General features: G+C 41.6%; 1 protein-coding gene across 4 annotated transcripts in view; it reads left to right on the top strand.

Moving 5' to 3' along the window:
- LOC129821403 (collagen alpha-1(XVIII) chain-like) overlaps positions 1-22,600 on the top strand; it is a 147,216-nt gene that overhangs the window by 69,502 nt on the left and 55,114 nt on the right. For 3 of the 4 annotated variants that reach the window (XM_055879045.1, XM_055879044.1, XM_055879041.1), the window contains 4 exons: positions 15,619-16,160; positions 21,292-21,375; positions 21,971-22,030; positions 22,381-22,449. In XM_055879045.1, coding sequence (XP_055735020.1) covers positions 15,619-16,160; positions 21,292-21,375; positions 21,971-22,030; positions 22,381-22,449 — 755 coding nt within the window. The remainder of the gene's footprint in view (positions 1-15,618; positions 16,161-21,291; positions 21,376-21,970; positions 22,031-22,380; positions 22,450-22,600) is intronic. The other variant, XM_055879043.1, reaches the window with a different exon arrangement.

Raw genomic sequence — 22,600 nt, 5'->3', positions numbered from 1 at the left:
ACGTCAAGTTAGTGCATTTTCTTTTATGCACAACTTTTCAAATACTTTAACGGGCAAATTTTCGAAAATGGGAAAACATGAAAATTGTGTTACAATGTTGGAGAGGAGGTGCTGTGGGTATGTTTAAATGTTAAATGAATACGTAATTTGAAAGGAACAAAAGACAACACATTTTCCCTATAAAGACTCTATAAATGTGACTATGGTTAAGGGTAAGGCATTCCACAGTTTGCCAGAAGTACAGTGCCTTCAGAAAGTGTTCATACTCCATGACTTATTCCTCATTTTGTTGTTAAAACAATCGCCACCGCAATGAAGTTTGAGGATTTTAGAGGTGGACCATCGTGGTGTCTAAGATTTATGAGACGTAAAGGCCTGTCCATCAGGGTACGGACGAGTCTGTGTCAGCAGCTCCCTCCCGACTACGAGGAAAAAGTTTCAAACTTCCGCAAATTCACTGATGCAAAGATAGCGGAGCATTCCATCGGCCCGCACGACATCATAAATATGGATGAAGTTCCTCTGACGTTTGACCTGCCTCTCACTCGGACTGTCAACAGGAAAGGTGAATCATCCGTCACGCTGAAAACAACTGGGCATGAAAAAACGCACTTCACCTCTGTCCTGAGCTGCACGGCATCGGGAGAAAAGCTTCCACCGATGTTGATTTTCAAACGCATGACGATGCCAAAAGAAAAATTCCTGAGAGGAATTGTTGTGAAAGTCAACAAGAAAGGATGGATGACGGAAGGCCTAATGCATGAATACGGAGTGTTACGGCAAGCGACCGGGAGGATTCTTTCACAAGAACAAGGCATTGCTCGTGTTGGACAGCATGAGGGCCCACATAACAGATTCTGTGAAAGAAGCCATCAAGAGGACAAACTCAATTCCAGCTGTGATTCCTGGGGGCACAACAAAGTATTTGCAGCCACTCGACATCAGTGTAAATTGTGCATTTAAGTTGGCGCTCCGTGTTCAGTGGGAGGCTTGGATGACAATTGGGGAGAAATCCTTCACTAAAACGGGCCGCATGCGAAGAGCAACTTATGGTCAAGTCTGCCAGTGGGTCCTGACAGTGTGGAGCATTGTCAAAAAATCCACTATCATCAACGGGTTTCGAAAGGCTGGACTGCTGCGTGTTGAAGAGGGCAACATGAGCTCAGCGGGGAATTTGCCTCCGGATGAAAGTGACGAGAGCGACAATGAAAACAATCCAACATCGGATGAAGCAATTCTGAGGCTATTCAACTCCGACACCGAAGGAGATGACTTAAGTAGTTTCAGTGCACAGGAGGAAGATAGTGACCAATGACTTTCTTGGTAGGCTACTGTTTACTGCTATTTTTTTTATTTTTGTTACAAGCCGTGTTTCGTTAAAGCCTATTTTTGTTACAAGCAGTGTTTCGTTTAAAGGCTGTGTAAAGTTCATTTGTTTCAATGTACCGGTAGGCACCTGCGGCTTATAGACATGTGCAGCTTCTTTATGTACAAAATACATATTTTTTTTATTCAGTGGGTGCGGTTTATATTCAGGTGCGCTTAATAGTCCAGAAATTATGATACATATTTTATCTTGCCCATTCACCCTCTGAATGGCACACATACACAATGTATGTTTCAATTGTCTCAAGGCTTAAAACTCCTTTAACCGGTCTCCTCCCCTTCATCTACACTAATTGAAGTGGATTTAACAGGTGACATCAATAAGGGATTGTAGCTTTCACCTGGATTCACCTGATCACACTGTCATGGAAATAGCTCCTAATGTTTTGTAAACTCGGTGTATAAATGGTGTGTAGAGACAGTATATGAATAGAAAAGGTTTTTACAGTAGCAGTTATATAGGATGAGCTACGAAGAGAATTGGGTAAAAGCGGGTAAAACTGTATGTAGACATTGTTAAAGTGACCAGTGTTGTGTCTATACAGTGCCTTCGGAAAGTATTCAGACCTCTTGACTTTTTTCACATTTTGTTACGTTACAGCCTTATTCTAAAAATGATTTAAACATTTTATTTTATTTTTTATCCTCAACAATCTACACACAATACCCCATAATGACAAAGTGAAAAAAGGTTTTTAGAAATGTTTGCAAGGTATTCAAAATAAAAAAAGATATCTTATGTACATAAGTATTCAGACCCAGAGCTCAGGTGCATTCAGAGCTCAGGTGCATCCTGTTTCCATTGATCATCCTTGAGATGTTTCTGCAACTTGATTGGAGTCCACCTGTGGTAAATTCAATTGATTGCACATGATTTGGAAAGGCACACACCTGTCTATATAAGGTCCCACAGTTGACAGTGTATGTCAGAGCAAAAACCAAGCCATAAGGTCGAAGGAATTGTCCGTAGAGCTCCGAGACAGGATTGTGTCGAGGCACAGATCTGTGGAAGGGTACAAAATAATTTCTGCAGCATTGAAGGTTCCCAAGAACACAGTGGCCTCCATTATTCTCAAATGGAAGAAGTTTGGAACCACAAACTCTTCCTAGAGCTGGCCGCCCGGCCCAAACTGAGTAAACGTTGAAGGGCTTTGGTCAGAGAGGTGACCAAGAACCCGATGGTAACTCGGACAGAGCTCCAGAGTTCCTCTGTGAAGATGGGAGAACCTTCCAGAAGGGCAACCATCTCTGTAGCACTACCAATCAGGCCTTTACGGTAGAGTAGCCAGACCTTAGCCACTCCTCAGTAAAAGGCACATGACAACCCGCTTGGTGTTTTCCAGAAGGCACCTAAAAACTCTTAGACCATGAGAAACAAGATTATCTGGTCTGATGAAACCAAGATTGAACTGTTTGGCCTGAATTCCATGCATCACGTCTGGATGAAGCATGGTGGTGGTGGCAGAATCATGCTGTGGGAATGAGTGGCCCAGCCAGAGCCCGGACTGGAGAGACCAGAAAATAACTGTGCAGCAATGCTCCCCATCCAACCTGACATAACTTGATAGGATCTGCACAGAAGAATGGGAGAAACTCCCCAAATACAGGTGTGCCAAGTGTGTAGCGTCATACCCAAGAAGATGGTTAAATGTCCTCTCTCCGCGTGTAGCACAGGGGTCGTTCCACTTTAAATTGACAAGAAAGAGGATTTTGACACCCACCATCTCAGATTGTTCTGAAATAATTTATGTTAGCAACAGATAAGATTAGCAGTCCTGCAAAATAATGTTTTGAAATATAATTTGATCTCTGAGAAATGATAGGATTCATATAATGTTAAATAAATATAGTACCTAACATCCGATTTGGACCAAACCTTTTTCTAACAGTGAATTAGACATGAAGAATCCAATGGAATGGTCAAAATCCACCCATGGACCCTCCACAACCCATGACAATCCCACCCCAACAACAAGTATATAGTAACAGTTCTCGGTGTCTGACAAGTAGTATGGAGCTGCAGCTCGGTGTATTGTCTAAATTCTATGTAATGTATTCCCAGTGGATTTGGTGATGTTTTTTTCCCCTGTTCAGAGAAGGTAGTCATCAAAAAAAAAAAAAAAAAAAATCCCAAAAACTAAGTATTTTAAAGGAGTAGTTCACGCAAATTACAAAGTCGTACTTATATTGTCATTTTCACGCTTCATGTTTAAATCCTTCTAAAGTGTCTGAAATGTATTGTGTTTTTGAATTTGTGCCACAAATGCAAAAAAGTTAGTATTTGACACAGTGGCCATAGAAACACAACCAAAGCATGGGTTGATGTCATACCTTGTCCGTAGACTGCTTATAGGATAAGGAAACCAATATATTATAACCAATAAACTTTTTTTTAAATCACTTAATAGCAGGAACCACACCATCTATTGGTCAGAACCTGGTATTTGTATATTTTGTATTTTATTAGGATCCCCATTAGCTGTTGCAAAAGCAGCAGCTACTCTTCCTGGGGTCCACACAAAACATGAAACATGACATAATACGGAACGTTAATATTATTTTTAAAAGCACACACAGCCTACATATCAATACATACAAACTATCTAGGTCAAATAGGGCAGAGTCATTGAGCCGTGAGGTGTTGCTTTATCTGTTTTTTTGAAACCAGGTTTGCGGTTTATTTGAGCAATGTGAGATGGAATGGAGTTATTGGACACATGGAAACATGGTATTATCAGGATGTTGGATGGGACATAAACCTAACAACAGAATTTACACATTTTTCTGAATAGGAAAAAAATAAACATCTCCAACTTCACTGAGAATGCATTACATGGGATAAAGAAACAATACTTAACTAAGTGCACGTCTTTCCTTTTCGTACAAATTTAGAACACTATGGCATGAATCATTGTCTGTCTCATCTGATGCATACAGTATCTAAAATTGAATTCATTAAGATATCGTCAACAGTCACTGCTGAACAGAATCTGATGCTTAGTGTGAGGTTGACCTAAATTATCCCATGGCCTGGCACAACAAGTATTATGCTGTTCAATACTTGACATCAAATTGGCCTCACAACTTCATGGTGTACCCCTTATTAACACTGAGTAACATGGTTCGAACAAAGGCAGGGAAAGCAGGAAATTAATGCCAAACCCATAGTCATGTCTAATGCAGAAAGTCCAAAGTAACATACAAACAGTCCTTGTTTGCCTCCAAATGTAATTTGTTGTTTAATTGAGTTATTAAACATGATATAACCTTATAGAGAACATATGCTTTGAAAACATCAGGTAATTTGATTTTGCAACCATGGGGTTTCCATGTGTCCACTGTTGATCTTTGACCCCCATAAGAACAGGTCTAGACAACGTAACAGCGTGTTGTGATGTGAAAGGAATTATTGCAGTTATCAGGCGCCCCAAGGGATATAGTGATTGGTGACGAAGCATAGCCAGAGCGACTCCAAAGTTCACCAATGATGACATTCCCGATCCGCCAGATGTTTCCCATTTTCCCATGGAGAGTTTTGGAATCGAACTGGCCACCAGATACGGGGTTGCGTCCTGACTTCAAATCCCAAACTGTCACTTCCCTTCGTCTCCCTACTTATCTTCAGGAGTTCTGGGATTTTCCCTGAAAGAACCTTGATAGGGCAGTGTGATGACGATTGCATCATCTGTGGACCTATTGGTGCGGTAAGCAAATTGAAGTGGGTCTAGGGTGACGGGTAAAGTGGAGGTGATATGATCCTGGACTAGTCTCTCAAAACACTTAATGATCACAGAAGTGATAGTCATTTAGTTCAGTTACCTTTGCATTCTTGGGTACAGGAACAATGGTGGCCATTTTGAAGCATGTGGGGACCGCAGACTGGGATAGGAAAAGATTGGTGTCAAAGACTCCAGCCACCGTAGTCATAGACTGTTCTCTCTGCTACCACACGGCAAGCGGTACCGGAGCGCCAAGTCAAGGTCCAAGAGGCTTCTAAACAGCTTCTACCCCCAAGCCATAAGACTCCTGAACATCTAGTAAAATGGCTACCCAGGCTATTTGCATTGCCCCCTCCACACCACTGCCACTCTCTGTTGTCGTCTATGCATAGTCACTTTAATTAAATCTATGTACATACTACCTCAACTAACCGGTGCCCCCGCACATTGACTCTGTACCGGCACCCCCCTTTATATGTTATTTTTTACTGCTGCTCTTTAATTACTTGTATCTCTTATTCTTATCCATACTGCACTGTTGGTTAGGGGCTTGTAAGTAAGCATTTCACTAAGGTTGCATTTCACCTGTTGTATTCGGCGCATGTGACTAATAAAATGTGAATATGAATATTGAATATGTCTGTAAACACACCAGCCAGCTGGTCTGCGCATTCTCTGAGGACGTGGGGGTTAACATGTTTAAATGTGACCCCATTCAGGAAACTAGGCGCTAAAATATATATTTTTTTATCAAAATGGCAGATATGCCTACTCAAACATGTGAACGTTCATGTGCCTTAATGTCAAACTTGTATGACATCTGTAAATAAGAAATAAAATTGTTAAATTACAAGCCTAGTTGGTTTAGCCACAGAAAAAGTGAGCAACCTTCCGCTAGCCATGATTGGCTGAGATAATAAGTGGGCTGGACATGCTGAGAGATGAGTTTGGATTGGTCTACCATATAGCACGTGTCAGTCTATTGGAGCTGGTCAGTATGTTTAGGTAATTGTGTCGAATGCAGCTTTCTTTAATAAACATTTTTTTTTTTAAATGTATCGCATAGTAAAACTGCATAAACCTAATGTCAAGTTAAAATGTACTGTTAGCTAGCTAACGTTTCCTGGCTGACTTGCTAGCTAACGTTATGTGTTTGCTCTCCACTTTCTGGGGGACCGAGTTTTGAAATCAGTGGAATTTGAGTTTGATAGCTAAGGAGTTGGAGAAAACACCAGTCTGGATTACATCGTCAAACTAAGGCAACCATGTATACGTAAGATTTTCAGATATTACACGCTTCTAATTTTGACAAAGTAGTTTCATTTCAAGTGTACTGTTAGCTAGCTAACGTTAAGTGTATGATCTTATTCTTTGTATCTCAGACAAATTTGTTGACTAGTTTGTTGACTAGCCATCAAACCTGGTTGGTTAGCTACCTGCAGATTCATGCAGGGTAGTAACGTCATGAGTTGTGATTGGTCCATTGTTTAGCTAACTAGCTAGCTAGCTACATGTTTTAACAAAAGACGGGAACGACAGACAGCAAGCAAATAAGTCCTTCTGGAAGTGCACCGAATATGATGCTGAGGTCTCATAATGCTCACTGATTGGATTCTCTCCAAGTTATCCTGGATACCCGGTTCTTTCAGCACCCAGGAACATGCTCTGGAGGAGCTCCTGACATGCACTACCGGTCAAAAGTTTTAGAACAGTTTAATTTGTACTCTGAAATGAAAACATGGAAAAAATAAACAATTGGAGACAAAAAATCATTTTTATTTGGATTTCATGTAATGGACAAACACAAAATAGTCCAAATTTGTGAAGTGAAATGAAAAAAAATCAAAAAAATAAACAGAAAAGTGGTGCGTGCATATCTATTCACCCCCTTTGCTATGAAGCCCCTAAATAAGATCTAGTGCAACCAATTACCTTCAGAAGTCACACCATTTATTAATGTCCACCTGTGTGCAATCTAAGTGTCACATGATCTCAGTATATATAAACCTGTTCTGAAAGGCCCCAGAGTCTGCAACACCACTAAGCACAGGGGACCACGAAGCAAGTGGCACCATGAAGACCAAGGAGCTCTCCAAACAGGTCAGGCACAAAGTTGTGAAGAATTACACATCAGGGTTGGGTTATAAAAAAAATATCCGAAACGTTGAACATCACACAGAGCACCATTTTAAATCCATTATTAAAAAATGGAAAGAATATGGCACCACAACAAACCTGCCGAGGGAGGGCCCCCCACCAAAACTCACAGACCAGGCAAGGAGGGCATTAATCAGAGAGGCAACAAAGAGACCAAAGATAACCCTGAAGGAGCTGCAAAGCTTCACAGTGGAGATTTGAGTATCTGTCCATAGGACCACTTTAAGCCATACACTCCACAGAGATGGGCTTTATGGAAGAGTGGCCAGAAAAAAAGTAATTGCTAAAAAAACAATAAGCAAACATGTTTGGTGTTCACCAAAAGGCATGTGGGAGACTCCCCAAACATATGGAAGACTGTACTCTCGTCAGATGAGACAAAAATGTTGCGAAAATGCTATGTCTGGCACAAACCTAACACCTCATCACCACCGAGAACACCATCCCCACAGTGAAGCATGGTGGTGTCAGCATCATGCTGTGGGGATGTTTTTCATCGGCAGGGACTGGGAAACTGGTCAGAATTGAAGGAATGATGGATGGCGCTAAATACAGGGAAATTCTTGAGGGAAACCTGTTTCAGTCTTCCAGAGATTTGAGACTGGGACGGAGGTTCACCTTCCAGCAGGACAATGACCCTAAGCATACTGCTAAAGCAGCACTCGAGGGGTTTAACGGGAAACATTTAAATGTCTTGGAATGTTCAAAGCCCAGACCTCAATCCAATTGAGAATTTGTGATATGACTTAAAGATTGCTGTACACCAGCGGAACCCATCCAACTTGAAGGAGCTGGAACAGTTTTGCCTTGAAGAATGGGCAATAATCCCAGTGGCTAGATGTGCCAAGCTTATAGAGACATATCCCAAGAGACTTGCAGCTGTAATTGCTGCAAAAGGTGGCTCTACAAAGTATTGACTTTGGGGGGGTGAATAGTTATGCACAGTCATGTTTTCCCTTTTTAAATCTTATATCTTGTTTGTTTCACAATAAAAAATATTTTGCATCTTCAAAGTGGTAGGCATGTTGTGTAAATCAAATTATATAAAGCCCCCCAAAAATATATTTTAATTCCAGGTTGTAAGGCAACAAAATATAAAAAATATTAAGGGGGTGAATACTTTCGCAAGGCACTGTAGGTTGCTTTGCTTTCACCCTTCTGCCCAGTTCATCCCAAACCAGCTCGATGGGGTTTAAGTCTGGAGACTGTGCTGGCCAATCAATGATTTGAAGCCTATGGTCTTGTTCTTTTCTTCTAAGGTAGTTCTGAAATTGCCTGGAGGTATGCTTTGAGTCATTATCTTGCTTTAGGATTAACCCCTGACCAACTAGGCATACACCAGAGGGTCTTGCATTGCGCTGCAAAATGCTGTGGTAGCCATTTTGGTTCAGGGTGCCACTCACTCTGGATCCAGCAATAGAGCCCCAGACCATCACGCTTCCTCCATGTTTGGTGTCACACTGAGGAACCATCCTTTCGCCTACTCAACGGCGTACAAAAACCCTGCGTGATGAACTGAAGATTTAAAATTTTCATCAGTCCGTAAGACTTTCTTCCACTCTTCAGTAGTCCACTGGTGGTGCTTCATGGCCCAGGCAAGCCTATTTTGCCATCTTAGCAATGGCTTTCTTACTACCACTTGACCTGTCACACCTGCATCTCGAAGTTTTCTCTTCACTGTTGAAACTGAGACTTGCTTACTTCGACCAGTGTTAAGCTGTGCTTGACGCTGGTGCCCTGTGAGCTGCCTATCACGCAAGCTGTTGACTCTCAGAAACTTGTCTTCTGATTCTGTCGTGGCTTTGGCTTTGTTTCCTCCAGTTTCCAAGTGCCTTTTGATGGTGTAGGAAACTACTCACTGACACCTTGGCGTTCTTTGCAATTTCTTTAAAGGAAAGACCTACACTTTTAATGGTTATAATCCTCTGGCTTCTTTTGTTAATTGCCTTTTTCTGGCCATTATGATAGCAATATACTACTTCCTGTAGTACAATACTGTTCAAATAATGCTTAAGAGGGTGTAGTAACCGTCTTTTCCAACACTGCTTTTATATAAATAGAGGGTTTGTAAGTAATCAACAAAAGTTAGGATACCTGTAGGAATTGTTAGCATCAACTTTCAAGGCTTAATTTACTTCCATTGCTGCAGACCAGCTATAAGTTGATAACCCATTACTTGTTCCCTGAAAAAAGGCCCTTTTTTATAACTCTGAAATGTACACGACAGTAGCAAAGAGGTGACATGAATGGAGAAGCAACTTGCTGGCATTCCACGCCGACCACAAGTAACAGAAGGATCTGTTGTCACTGGTTCAGAAGTAGCCTACACCAGAGCTGTGTTCGAATACTCATGCTAACCGCACTAACCTTACTATTTGTGACTTGAATTGAGTATATAGTATCCTTATTGGTCATAGTACGGATTTAGTTAGTATGCCAAAAGTTCCCAGATGTCGTACTAAATTTGGCAAAATATGAATTATACACACAGAGGACACTATTTCCATACTTTAGGGCCCATAATGTAATGCTTTAGGAAATGGGCGTGGCTCTTCATTGTTTTCAGATTTTAAGAAAATGGCGGAAAATATGCAGCCAAAGTACAACGAGAGCGAATACAAATTCATTGCTTTATGTCAAATGTTAAGAAAATGTTGAGCAATGTAATAAAGTAATGACATTTTCAAGTAAGTTACCTTACACGTTATGTTGGCTGACAATTTGTTAGCCACACTGTCCTTACGAACCACATAGCATAGCGGTATGTTAGCTAGCTACCTGACGTTGGTTGGCTACTTATACATCAAACTTTCCTGTATATTAACTATAGGCTATCTAACTACCCTACGTTTATTGACTTGATTATTCCTATTGTTCTTAGCTTAGCTAAATGGTATAGTCGTTGTGCGTTCTCAATGGACATTCGGGTGCTTTCGTAAATTCGCTCTGGATATCTACTCTGATTTCAGAGCACACTCGTCTGAGTGTACCAAAGCGCAGAATAGTGAATTTACGAGCACTCAACACCCGTTGAACATGGCCTCAGTAAACGTCAGTAAACGCAAAAAAGCATCATAAATTGTTGCCAGCAGCACAGTTAGTCACCAACGGTCTGGATAACATGAAAACTGCCTAACCAGCTCTGCTAGGGTGAGTAAAATGGTCAGAGTGGTCTCATTTATGTCTGGAAGTAGCTAGCAAGCTAGTCAACATTAGCTTGGGTGCTTGACTGCCGCTGTAAGGTCAGAACGCTCAAATCAACCCTGCTCCTCGGCCTGAGCTTCCAGTGTGCGCTCCGAGTGCCAAACGCTCTGAATTTCCACACAGACAATCTGACAACGCTCTGAATTTAAGAGCACACTCCAGATTGAATTTAAGAACACACCCGAAGTCGTAAAATGTCTAACTAGTCATTTGTTATGCTAACTAGCTAGCAAGAGGTTGCATAGCAACAGCATCCACTTCCGGTAGACAGGCGAATAGCTAGTACACTTAACTGAAAGGATACTGTTTCGTTTACAGTATACTAAAATGTAGTATACAGTATGTTAGTATGGGTTTTTCGAACACAGCTCAGGACTGAATGGCTGGAATCTTACCTGAAAAGCGTTTCCTACACTTTCAAGTTGCATTTGTGAATAAGCCAAAATCCATCTGAGAAAAATGAGCACATAGCCTACTTGGACACTTGCAACCCTTTTAATGGCTCCACAATCCTTATGAGACCAGAACAAGCACATTCTTGGATGATTTATTCGGACCTTTTAATGGCGCTGCATTGTCATGTAGCCTACTCTTATTAATTTTTTTGTTATTTGAAAAAAATATTTTTGGCCTACTTATTTTTGCCACCATTTTTTGTTTTGCTAAGCTTTTTCGATCATAAATCTGTTTTATGGTGAATGATTGATGTTAATGGATGGTGTAAAAACAAGATGAAATGAAAATACTTTCTTTAAAACAAAAATACATACTGGAAACTAGGTATTGGCTGTTTTTAGCCTTCAGCCTTTATATAACCATATTGATGAATTTATATACAATATTCAGGCCATAACGCAACCAATTTCTGTAGATTATACACACAAAATTCTGCAAATATGAATACATGTTGCCTATATACAATATTTGTAGCCATACATGATTTAATGCAAAGCAGTAAGCATACACATGTAATAAGACTCGTGAACACAATTAGGTAATAGTTAACGTACATAACATTATTTAGTAACCGACCCATAAACAAATTCACTCAATAGTCTACAGCTGGCTTCGCAGCTTTCCCAGCACTTCACAGCTTCCCCAGTAAACTCAACATATGTGTAGCCTCACGAGGACAAAAGAGAAGCGGAGGAAGGAGTTTACTTCTGCTGTAGTGTTCGCGGAATATATTATGTGAAGTGGCGGCGCTTCAGCAGAATGTGTATGTTTTTAATGTCTCAAAGTGGTGGGAAAACAGAAATGTGCGGCATTCAAGCTCGTGGTCAATAAATGTAGCGGACAAGACAAGCTGGGACCATAAACCCCAGCAGGACCTTTTCAGAAGCTGTCCTATTCACTGCCTGATTGGCCAAGTCTTTTTAAAGTGTCAATGGACGACAAAGGCTTATTTTGGGGGGGTTTGAATGGCGATCCTAGTTAAAATGCTAATCTTGAACCCCTGCACACAGTCCAATGTGTTTCAATAATTTCGAAAGACTCACTGTCCTTTAGACGACACAATACCGGTGCGTTCACTGACATCAGCAAAGGCATTCCTTTAGTTTGACGTTTGAGAGGGAAAAACCCTTCCATCACACTTCATAAACCCGGTAAAAAGCTGTTCCGTTTCTCATTGTTGCAATACGTTTTGTCTTTATTGACTGATTGATTGATTCTACGTTGTTTAATAGGCACATCCACCAGTTTATGTCAGTATCCTGAACAGCAAAGGTCATTTTAGGGATGATGAAAAGAACCCATCTGCAGATGGCCAGGACTGTGGGTACAACTAGATCATAGAGCAGTGTTTTACACAAGTACATAGAGTAGACAATTTTAAATGACTGAAAATGTGTATTGTTAGTTGTTTTGGACATTGTCAAGGCCTATATGATCAGGACTATTTTCTAAGTAAGAGAACATTAAACCTTTTTAACATGTAACCTGTCTTCTCTTGAAATGAAAGTCTCATTTACAATTTGACTGCAATATAGGAATTGCCACAATGTTTGTTCTTCAAATTAAGTATTGTATTAAAAATGATGTAAATAGGCCACATTATCTTGAAAGATCATTTAAAGTATTTTTCTAAACCCTAAGATTCAGTTTTCCCATTTTTTTTCAGGTTTTTCGCTCTCAAAATCAAGCTTTTTAAATAGAACACTCAATTTTGTGATTTTTCTAAGTCAACAACAACGCTTAAGCCACATCAGGAGACCATTTTAGAGTTCTTTGAAATATCTGAGAAATTTAGATTTTTGGGTGTAGTTAACCTTTCATTCAAGTGTGCACCTAGCAAGAGGCTGTTGTTTAGTGGGGTTTTTGTAGCGCACGTGATGGTAGAGTTTGCTAAACAAATACCCACTGGATTGATGAAAATATTCATTATCTAATTCTGCCAGGTGAGCATAGGCTACTTTGTAGTTAACAACATTTAATTGAGACGGTTTTTGGGAAAGCCTTTCCATCTACCAGAAGACGCTCACAGCTACACAAAGTGGTAGAAGTGCGCACTGCACACAGACATGCGTTCTTCTTGCCTCTTCAGAAAGTAGGAATCACTGATGCATTCTGGTCATGTCTTATGATAAATTTGGGCAAGTTAATTCATTTTCAATACATTTAGTTGATTCCCTACTATGGTCAATACATTTTTTGCATAGCCTATTGTTGAATTCCGTTTTAATGCCTGGATTCCAGGAGGGCCCAAACTATAATATTTGGACCACAGTGAGGCTCTCCACTACCAATTGTTCCTGCAGTGATGATTCACCTTCTTCATAGAATGTTTAAATAATTTATCTGCAGGTAATCGGCCAAAAACCGTAGGCCTGACAGTAGCCTATGCAAATTGTTAGGAAGCCAAATGAACAGCTAGCCGATGTGATTCGGTAGGCTACGCTCACTGACTGAGACGGGGAACTCACTGTCTGGCAAGCCATGATTTATGAATGGCAAAGGGATGTAGGAGATTGACTTTATTCAGTCAGTTAGACACCTTTTATAAATGAGTCAACACTTGCTGTTCAGTTGTCAATCATCGCACAGTAAATAGCCTTCTTGGCACCACGACACATAGCATGGCTGGCTTTGTGAAACACGTGAATGTGTCAGAAAACAAATACATGCGTCAGAAAACACTTAACTTCCCATTTGAAGTCTCTTCTTTAGCAATGACAGAGGATTTTTGTATCCCATAATGTTCAATATTTATAGACATATATTGTTTTGTATTTTGAAGTAGAATTATGATGAAATAGACTATTTGAGCAAGATTATTTGATGATCAGCATGTGATAGAACATTTAGTCGCTATGAATCACAAGATCTTTGTGTTCTCTGTTTATTTCCCAAAAAATATATGTACTGAACCCAGTCCAGAGTCACCCGGGGTGACTGAAGAGGGAGTGCAGATATTTGGGGAACCTAGCTGTAGGACTTATTTTGCCCTGACGTGATGACATTTAACAGATGTAATGAAATAAAGGGCAACTGGTGTGTGTGTGTGTGTGTGTGTGTGTGTGTGTGTGTGTGTGTGTGTGTGTGTGTGTGTGTGTGTGTGTGTGTGTGTGTGTGTGTGTGTGTGTGTGTGTGTGTGTGTGTGTGTGAATGTTTTGGGAGAAGTCAGGAATTTCATTAGATAAATTCATTCATTATTTTCATTCAATTCAGAAATTAATGGAATTTTGAGATGTTTTTTTTATGTATTCATTCTTAGAATTGATCCACATGTAGAGTATGCACAATTGTTCTACTATCTACAATTGTTCTACTATTTACAAAATTACATACTGATTTGCGCTTAGCCTTATACTTATTTGCGATGAGCTTGTGATCCACAGAAATCCTAATTCTGTGTCATAAGCATACGGTTTAGACTTTACATCTGTACTCGCATGTACGGAACTAGAATCTGTTTGATAAGGCCTCAATGCTCTTAGGAAGTGTTTTCAGTACTTGTGCATCTGCTCGAACTGAATCATACAGTGTTAATTAACTCCAATTTAATTTGCGGTACAATGAAGGGTAATCATCCTCCCTTTTTAGAGTCACTTGTTCAAAAACGTGATTTTGTGTGAGTGATTCCCATTTCAGAATTTTTTTCCGCCGTCACTTGTTTGAATAGACTGGTTTTATTAACATTTCCCATCAGACTTCCTGTTTTCTGTTTAGCTATGTCACACTTTTTTCCCCCCGCCCTGTCTTGTAAGATACTAAAGAGTTTCTTCAAATGTATATAGACAACGTAACAAGGTTGTGCCGTGCACTATTGCAAACAGCCGGTCATATCCCCCTTGGATCTGTTTGAAATGCTGTTTGATCACAAAATAAGTATCGGATCACTATACTGTGTCCATGTAAAAACAAAGTCTGAGACTGGCTAGCATGGAATTCCCCTTATCCCATGTTAGTGAGGGAAGTCTACCCTCACACTCAGTCATGTACTCACAGGGGGCTTTGGCTAAAGTACCTCTAGTATCTGTTGAAGGAATTAGGTTCTTATAGGTCCCAGGAGAAGTGTTCTCCCCACCCTTTTTTTGGATATGTCAAAGTTGATGTTTGTTTTTATAACCGTCTCCATTTTAGGCAGGCAAATAGGACTCTGCTTGTTTGAATTAGGTCCTTTGAGAAATTCCCCCATATCGGGTTGCCTTTCAAAAGTTAAAAGCTAAATGTCATTTTTTTTTAGCTTTACAAAGTATTCTAGCAAAAACAATTGTTGGGCTGTGTGTCGGTTGCAGTTAACGCCATCCATGTAATGTATTTGTTTGTAATGTTTCCCTGATATCTAATTTCCATTCTCATTTGGAGTTGGGACAGAAGTCCTAGGCAGTTTCCCATGTCAGGTCATATTTCTTACAAAATATTAGGTCAGGAATCATTGATCTATCATCACGTTAATGCATCTCTTCAAGTGACACCGGACACTGGGTTTAATGACGCACATCTAGTATTGCTGCCCCCTTCCCTCCCAAAAGACTCACAAAACACTACTAAGGCAGACTGCCAACACTTTTTAACCCGCAGACCTAAACTCACTGTGTCAAATTCCAGCAGGCTAATAGATCTTTCATATCCATTCCCGCCATGCAGCCCACCCCTTCATCGCCGTTTCCGGTGTGCTATGTACTAACTTCCTGTTTCTCTCCTGTAGATGAAAGCGGCGTCTCCCTCCTGCAGCTGATCGGGGACCCTCCCCCAGACGAGATCACCAAGATCTATGGCCCCGACAACAGCCCCGGCTACGTGTTCGGTCCCGACGCTAACACGGGCCAGCTGGCACGCGCCCATCTTCCCAGCCCCTTTTACCGGGACTTCTCCCTCCTCTTCAACCTGAAGCCCCAGTCCACCAATGGTGGCGTTATCTTCTCGGTCACGGACCCCTCGCAGCAGATCATGTATGTGGGTGTCAAGCTGTCGCCCGTGAAGGCAAACCGGCAGAACGTAATCTTCTACTATACGGAGCCCGACTCGCAGGAGTCGTACGTGGCGGCCACCTTCCCCGTGCACAATCTGGCTGACCAGTGGAACCGCTTCTCCATCTCCGTGCTGGACGACAAGGTCACCTTCTACATCAACTGCGACGACCAGCCCCAGGTGGTGCGCTTCGAGAGGTCCCCAGACGAGATGGAGCTGGAGTCTGGAGCCGGGGTGTTTGTGGGCCAAGCTGGAGGGGCCGATCCCAATAAGTTCCTGGTATGTATCATGCTGTTACTGTATCTTTTGATGACAGGGTCAGTGGCCGTTGTGTTTCAACTTTGTCAATGTGGGAAATGAATACATTTCCTAGACTGATGGACTTGAAATGCAGTTCTAACCCAAACCCTGTCTTATAATTCACTTACAGATGACGGATCTTAATTTGATCACTCTTTTGTCACATTAGGAAATTCAAAATGAGCCTTGTGAAACCCGCAGTTCTCTTTCTCTTCATGGAGTCATTCGACCAGTGGGGCCATATTCCGTTAGTGTATCCATTGTCACATAATGAATGGTGTGAAAACCGATGACAGGCTACTGTTTGTGATTCTCTGGCTGAGTTCCCTGGCTCATTTGGGCCATCAGAGGACATAATAGGGTTTCTAGCGAACCTAAGGTTACGATTGAACTGTCAAAATGTAGTTCAGGTGGTCTAGCGGTTAGGGCCAATGCCTTCAGCGCACATATAGGCCTGTTGTGTCAGCGTGAATTCAATTCCGGCCCACACTCTTCTGGCACAAATAACTCAATCCACCCGATTTGACAAGATTTTGTTACACATTTAAAACATGGACAGTCATCAATATTTTACCCATGATCTTGATAAGAAATTACCATACCAGACTTTGATTTTAGGCCATGGCTGCCGACAAACAATTCTGGATGCTTCCCGAAGCTTTTGCGGATCATGTTCTGTGCATATTCTCAATGCGTAGAGAACAGGCTACTCAGACGAATGGTGCTTGTTTAATAAAGTTAGGTCAAAGCTGTATCAATGTCTGCAAGATCACACAATGATCACAGTATTCCACCGAACAGAACCGAATATAATAGCATAGCACAACGTTACTGTAAGGAAAAAACACCACATTTAATCAAGAATGATCATTCTTAAAGCCGCAATAGGTTACGCAACTCAATATTAAGGTGTTCTTAATGTTTTGTACACGGTGTATATCAGTGTCAGGGGCAAGTGGAAGCAGAAATGAGACCAATCAGATGTTCTGTTTTGAACAAGAGAAGTGCATGTCCTCACAGCCAAGCTGAGTCGGCCGTGTGAAACGGTAACAGCCGTGCCTGGCTAATATCTAATAATAATTATTATGATAGATGTATTTTATATAGCGCCCTTCATTATACAGATCATCTCATACATGTAGTTCTTAGACTGGACAATGGTCTTCAACAGAGGCTGGCGCCTCCAGGTCACATCCAATTCTGGATGTGTATGATATGATTGCCCTCAATTGGCCTGCTTTAAATCAAAACATTAAAGTGGTCTAACCCTGACCATCCACCTTCTCTGTGTGGGAAACACAGAAGTTTAATTATTGGACTTCACAGTGGGGGAGCAATAAGCTCCAGCTGGCCCACCCTGCCACCCCATGTGGCAGGGAGGGCCAGTCCTGCAGCTGACCTTACGACATGCAGAACCCAGCACACACTGACAGGTGCCCCTGTAAGCAGAGGGCACAAGCAGACAGAGGCTCTGAGCACTAAGCACCAGTAAGACGGGTGCCCCGTTGACCAGGCCGGTTGGTCTTTTATTTAGTTTTTGCTGGCATCATTATCTAAGGCTGTTGCTCTCTTGTCATGCAGTAGATTGTAAGGTAACACTTTAGTTTAGGGATCACGTAGTGGACACTAATTTGCAGTTAAAGTGTTTAAGTAACTAATTCAACTAGCTCTCACAGTTTCATGTCAGAATTAGACGTTCATCCATGTTTCTCAAACGTTAACAACTTTCTAGCGCAGGATTCGAACTTGCAAACTTTGGTCCTGGTCGGTCCCTAGATGGGAGACCAGATGCTGCTGGAAGTGGTGTTGGAGGGCCAGTAGGAGGCACTATTTCCTCTTGTTTAAAAAAATATCCCAATGCCCCAGGGCAGTGATGGGGGACATTGCACTGTGTAGGATGCCGTCTTTCGGATGGGACGTTAAATGGGTGTCCTGAGCCTCTGTGGTCACTAAATCAAATCAAATCAGCAAATCAAATGTATTTATATAGCCCTTCTTACATCAGCTGATATCTCAAAGTGCTGTACAGAAACCCAGCCTAAAACCCCAAACAGCAAGCAATGCAGGTGTAGAAGCACGGTGGCTAGGAAAAACTCCCTAGAAAGGCCACAACCTAGGAAGAAACCAGGCTATGAGGGGTGGCCAGTCCTCTTCTGGCTGTGCCGGGTGGAGGTTATAACAGAACATGGCCAAGATGTTCAAATGTTCATAAATGACCAGCATGGTCAAATAATAATATTCACAGTAGTTGTCGAGGGTGCAACAATTCAGCACCTCAAGAGTAAATGTCAGTTGGCTTTTCATAGCCGATCATTAAGAGTATCTCTACCGCTCCTGCGGTCTCTAGAGAGTTGAAAACAGCAGGTCTGGGACAGGTAGCACGTCCGGTGAACAGGTCAGGGTTCCATAGCCGCAGGCAGAACAGTTGAAACTGGAGCAGGTGGACTGGGGACAGCAAGGAGTCATCATGCCAGGTAGTCCTGAGGCATGGTCCTAGGGCTCAGGTCCTCCGAGAGAGAGAAAGAAAGAGAGAATTAGAGAGAGCATACTTAAATTCACACAGGACACCGGATAGGACAGGAGAAGTACTCCAGATATAACAAACTGACCCTAGCCCCCCGACACATAAACTAATGTAGCATAAATACTAAAGATCCCATGGCTCTTATCGTAAGAGTAGGGGTGTTAACCCCGGTGTCCTGGCTAAATTCCCAATCTGGCCCTGATACCATCAGTCACCTAATCGTCCCCAGTTTACAGTTGGCACATTCATCCCCCCTCCTCTCCCCTGTAACTATTCCCCAGGTCTATCTGTAAATGAGAATGTGTTCTCTGTCAATTTACCTGGTAAAATAAGGGTTAATAAATAAATAAAAAGAATCCGAGGCAGATGCTTACACCCATCCGCCATCCCCCTCCACAACGCTCTATCAAAACATTTACATTTACATTTAAGTCATTTAGCAGACGCTCTTATCCAGAGCGACTTACAAATTGGAAAGTTCATACATATTCACCCTGGTCCCCCCGTGGGAATTGAACCCTGGTCCCCCCGTGGGAATTGAACCCACAACCCTGGCGTTGCAAGCGCCATGCTCTACCAACTGAGCCACACGGGACCACAAAACCAACTTGAAGGTAACAGCGCTCACTGTTGCCCCTCCTTGTTTCCTCATTTCCTCATTGAAAACTGACTCGTATCACTGGTGACCTGGTAAGCTAATTAGGCCTTTATTCTGTGCTATAACAATTAACAAAAATATAAATGCAACATTCAACAATTTCAAAGATTTTACTGAGTTGCAGTTCATATCAGGAAATAATTCATTTGAAATTAATTAATTATGCCGTAATCTATGGATTTCACAACTGGGAATACAGATATGCATCTGTTGGTCACAGAATGTTTATGGTAGAGAAATGAACATCCAATTCTCTGTCGGACATTCCTCCAGTCAGCATGCCAATTGCACCCTCCCTGCAATCTGTGGCATTGTGTTGTGTGACAAAACTGCACATTTTAGTGGCCTTTTATTGTCCCCAGCACAAGGTGCACCTGTGTAATGAGCATGCTGTTTAATCAGCTTCTCTATATGGCACACCTGTCAGGTGGATGGATTATCTTGGCAAAGGATACATGCTCAGTAACAGGGATATAAACTAATTTGAGAGAAATAAGCTTTTTGTGCAGATGGAATATTTTGGGGATCTTTTTTATTTCAGCTCATGAAACATGGGACGAACACTTTACATTTTATATTTTTGTTCAGTGTACATTCAAATCTTTAAAGGCTAAGATGTAACATTTAGAAAATGGCCTGGCATAATTGATCTTTGAAAATATGATCTAAAAAAACATGAGTGGCTCGCCGAACAATTCAGGAAGTATATGCGATGTTTAATGTTTTCCACCGTAAACTGTCATAAACAACTCTCGCAAGTATCAGCTCCAGGCTACTATCTAATCAATGCCACATTGGCATTATCCCACCCCTATTTAGCCACTATTGGCTTAAATAGCCAAACCTAACACTAGATAGTGTTAATTAATTTCCAGCAATATTGCCCCTGTCTGTGTGTTGCGTGCCTTTGTCGGGACCTCAGTGTGTAGCCAGTTGATGTGATAAGTCTTGTGGGTTGACAAAGACTTTCCCCAAAACCTTCTCAATTAACTCCAAAGTAGGCTTACCTGGCAGAAGTATATCATGAGTAAGTATTTCATTTGTATATACTATTTGTTATTTGCAAACTTTGCCATGAAATGAGCAGCAGCAGTACAGAACCATCGCTAGGTCGGCACATTCGTTACTCGCTAGATGCACAATTAAAGGGCCAGATGCGCAGTTAAAGGGGAATTACCCAAATAATCGAAATATGTTAGTTTTCTTCCAGACCTAAAAAGAAAATTGTCTTCTGATCAGATTTACGCATTGACATGGACTCAGAACATCCAATTTAGTTTTTTCTCTATGAACAATTGTCATTTTGAGAGTGAAAAACAAAAAAGATCTAAAACCAGGAAACTTAACAGAGAATACATCATTTGTACACCCTTAGTTGTTTATTAACCATTATTTTACCAGGTATATTGACAGGAAACGGTGCACTACTTTCTCTTGTACACCAAGGACCTCGGGAAGAGTGCCTATTTGAAAGCTAGGGGGAAAATGAGTAGCTTGTGACATTTTTTTAGCTCGTGACATCATTTTTTAAAGTATCTCTCATGCTATAAAAGGTTGGAGACCCCTGGATTAATGGGAGTCATTGAAAGAGGCTATTGTGGTGGCGAGTCTGATGAACTAAGACCACGGAAGATGACAGTGTCATATCAGAGGAGCCCTTTTTCATTTCTTAACACTTGGGGCGGCTTTATTAAACCCCTCGGCTTCTCTCACGAGAGGGGGTTTTCCACCAAAAACCACCACACCGATCAGGGACGTATCTTTTAAGAGACAGGACTTAAGAGGGAAGATAATGTGTGATGTGTTTGTTATTGTGTAGAGCAGGGCCGACGTGTGTGGGCTTCATGGGGGAGAAGAATGCTGACATGTGTACAGGCCATGTATTGACAACTGTGTGTGTGTGCTTGCCTCTGTATTTTCCTTCATAGGGGGTGATCGGGGAGCTGAGGGTCGTTGGAGACCCTCGGGCCGCTGAAAGACAGTGTGAAGAGGAAGGGGATGACTCGGATGCGGTAAGTGACCCGCTTGACCCGCTACCGATACAAAAACAGGTGCAACAGCTTAGTGCTTATACAGTTGTTGGCTAAGCAAGGTATAGGGAGGCTAAAACGTACAGGGAACTCTTGGGAACAACAAGTTGTTTCTGTAGGAGCTGGATGTGCTACAGTACATCCCCAAGCCCTTTGATGTGTAGAAATATTCAAAGTTGCCATAGGTACACGATCTATGCCAACAACTATTTAAAATGTGTCAGTTAGTTATACATTTGGCTTGAATTGCATACGTAAATTATTTTCGGCATAAATCCCATGTAATTCGGTGATGATTACATGTTAGTTATCCATTTAGTATTAATAGCATACGTTAGTATGTATTAATAGCATACGCCTGTGTATTTCTGTGGTGTTTGGATGTTGTGTGCAATTAATGAAGGAACATTCCTCTTGATGTATTCACTAGGAAGCAAACAGGAGCAAACGGGCTGACATGGGGAGGGACCAACCTGAACTTGTCCAATAAGAAACACTTGTTTTTCTTAGTTTCCGTGGTAAAACGTTTTGCTACGATGTATGCTAATGAATACACCCCTGGTCTCTCTCCTCCCAGGCTTCAGGAGACGGCGGAAGCGGTGACGAAAGGATCCAGGACGGGAAGAAGAAAGGATCGGTATGATCACTTGACAAACGTTTTAGTGTTCACATTTGGTTGCCATCCACAAACAAGCACGTTCGTTCCATCTAAGCAATCGTGTGTTTCCTGTTCCCTTTTGGGTCTACACTATTGGAGACCATGATCTAAAACCAGGCTATCTGTGATGTTTCAAAGTCAGTTCGAACGGGAGGGCTTGACTATGTACTGGTTGTAGGAAGTTTGGAAATGTTGCCATATGATGGGTTTTCACTGCAACGTTCGCTCATAGTTGTTGTAGTGACTCCTTTGTAGGAAAATAGTTTGAATAATAGCTACATAATGAAGGTGATGGATCTCTCTCTCTCCCCTCTCACTTTCCTCCATAGGGTACATCCATATTGGACGCAAAGGTACGAAAATACGAGAGGGTGGAAGATGTCAGACTGACAGTTACGGTACGTGCTCTGAAATCAATTTTACCTGTATATGTTGGCGTTCACCCACAAGCATGTGAAATGTCACCTTTTGATTTGTCAGCAGCGCTCTTCTCGTGAGCAGCCTATTCACTATATACTGTTGTGCACTATGTAAGGAACTATGTAGGAC

The sequence above is a fragment of the Salvelinus fontinalis genome, chromosome 23, assembly GCF_029448725.1.
Source record: "Salvelinus fontinalis isolate EN_2023a chromosome 23, ASM2944872v1, whole genome shotgun sequence".
NCBI classification, from domain to species: Eukaryota; Metazoa; Chordata; class Actinopteri; order Salmoniformes; family Salmonidae; genus Salvelinus; species Salvelinus fontinalis.
This window is presented reverse-complemented; position numbering and strand designations above follow the sequence as displayed.